The 524-nt window shown below is 60.1% G+C and overlaps 1 protein-coding gene across 1 annotated transcript in view; it reads right to left on the minus strand.

The window, feature by feature from the left end:
• GLG1 (golgi glycoprotein 1) overlaps window positions 1-524 on the minus strand; it is a 38,015-nt gene that overhangs the window by 22,477 nt on the left and 15,014 nt on the right. Inside the window, exons 7-8 of the mRNA XM_018572437.1 lie at window positions 272-486; window positions 41-162 (exon numbers count right to left, since the gene is read on the minus strand). Coding sequence (XP_018427939.1) covers window positions 41-162; window positions 272-486 — 337 coding nt within the window. The remainder of the gene's footprint in view (window positions 1-40; window positions 163-271; window positions 487-524) is intronic.

Here is a 524-nt window from a genome sequence, read left to right on the forward strand (position 1 = left end):
AGAGGGGGGGGGGGGGGCGGAGGTGAAGCTGTGTACTCACATAGGATCTCCGGAGCGGATGTGTTTGCAGGCGGTCTGGATGACAGACTCGCAGGCCTCATTAAGGGCGCGGTCTATGCGATAATCGGCGGCAGGGTCCGTCTCCTGCACTAGAGTTTGGAGCTGTAATATAGGAGCAGAAGATGAGCGACAGGGAACAGGCCCCGCCCACCCAGACTGCGTATAATCTGGAAACTGGGGCACAGGGTGGCAGTATAAAACAAGTGCTTACCGCCTGCTGGCACTTCTCCGCCACATTCCCCTTCTCGCCGCGCACCACCTTCATCAGACAGTGCAGCGTCCGCCCTTTCCGGTGCAGCCCCGAGCAGTGGTGTTCAATCTCTCCTCGGCAGCTGAGGATAATCTCCGGGCTCAGAGAGAAATCTTCCATCAGCATGCGCCTGTAGTCCAGCATCTCTCCCTGACCCTCGCTGCTCACCTGGCGGCCTATACAGACAACAGGGGGGGGGGGGGGGCGTGCAGCA

Source organism: Nanorana parkeri, unplaced genomic scaffold (genome assembly GCF_000935625.1).
Source record: "Nanorana parkeri isolate BGI_ZX_2015 unplaced genomic scaffold, ASM93562v1 scaffold2031, whole genome shotgun sequence".
NCBI classification, from domain to species: Eukaryota; Metazoa; Chordata; class Amphibia; order Anura; family Dicroglossidae; genus Nanorana; species Nanorana parkeri.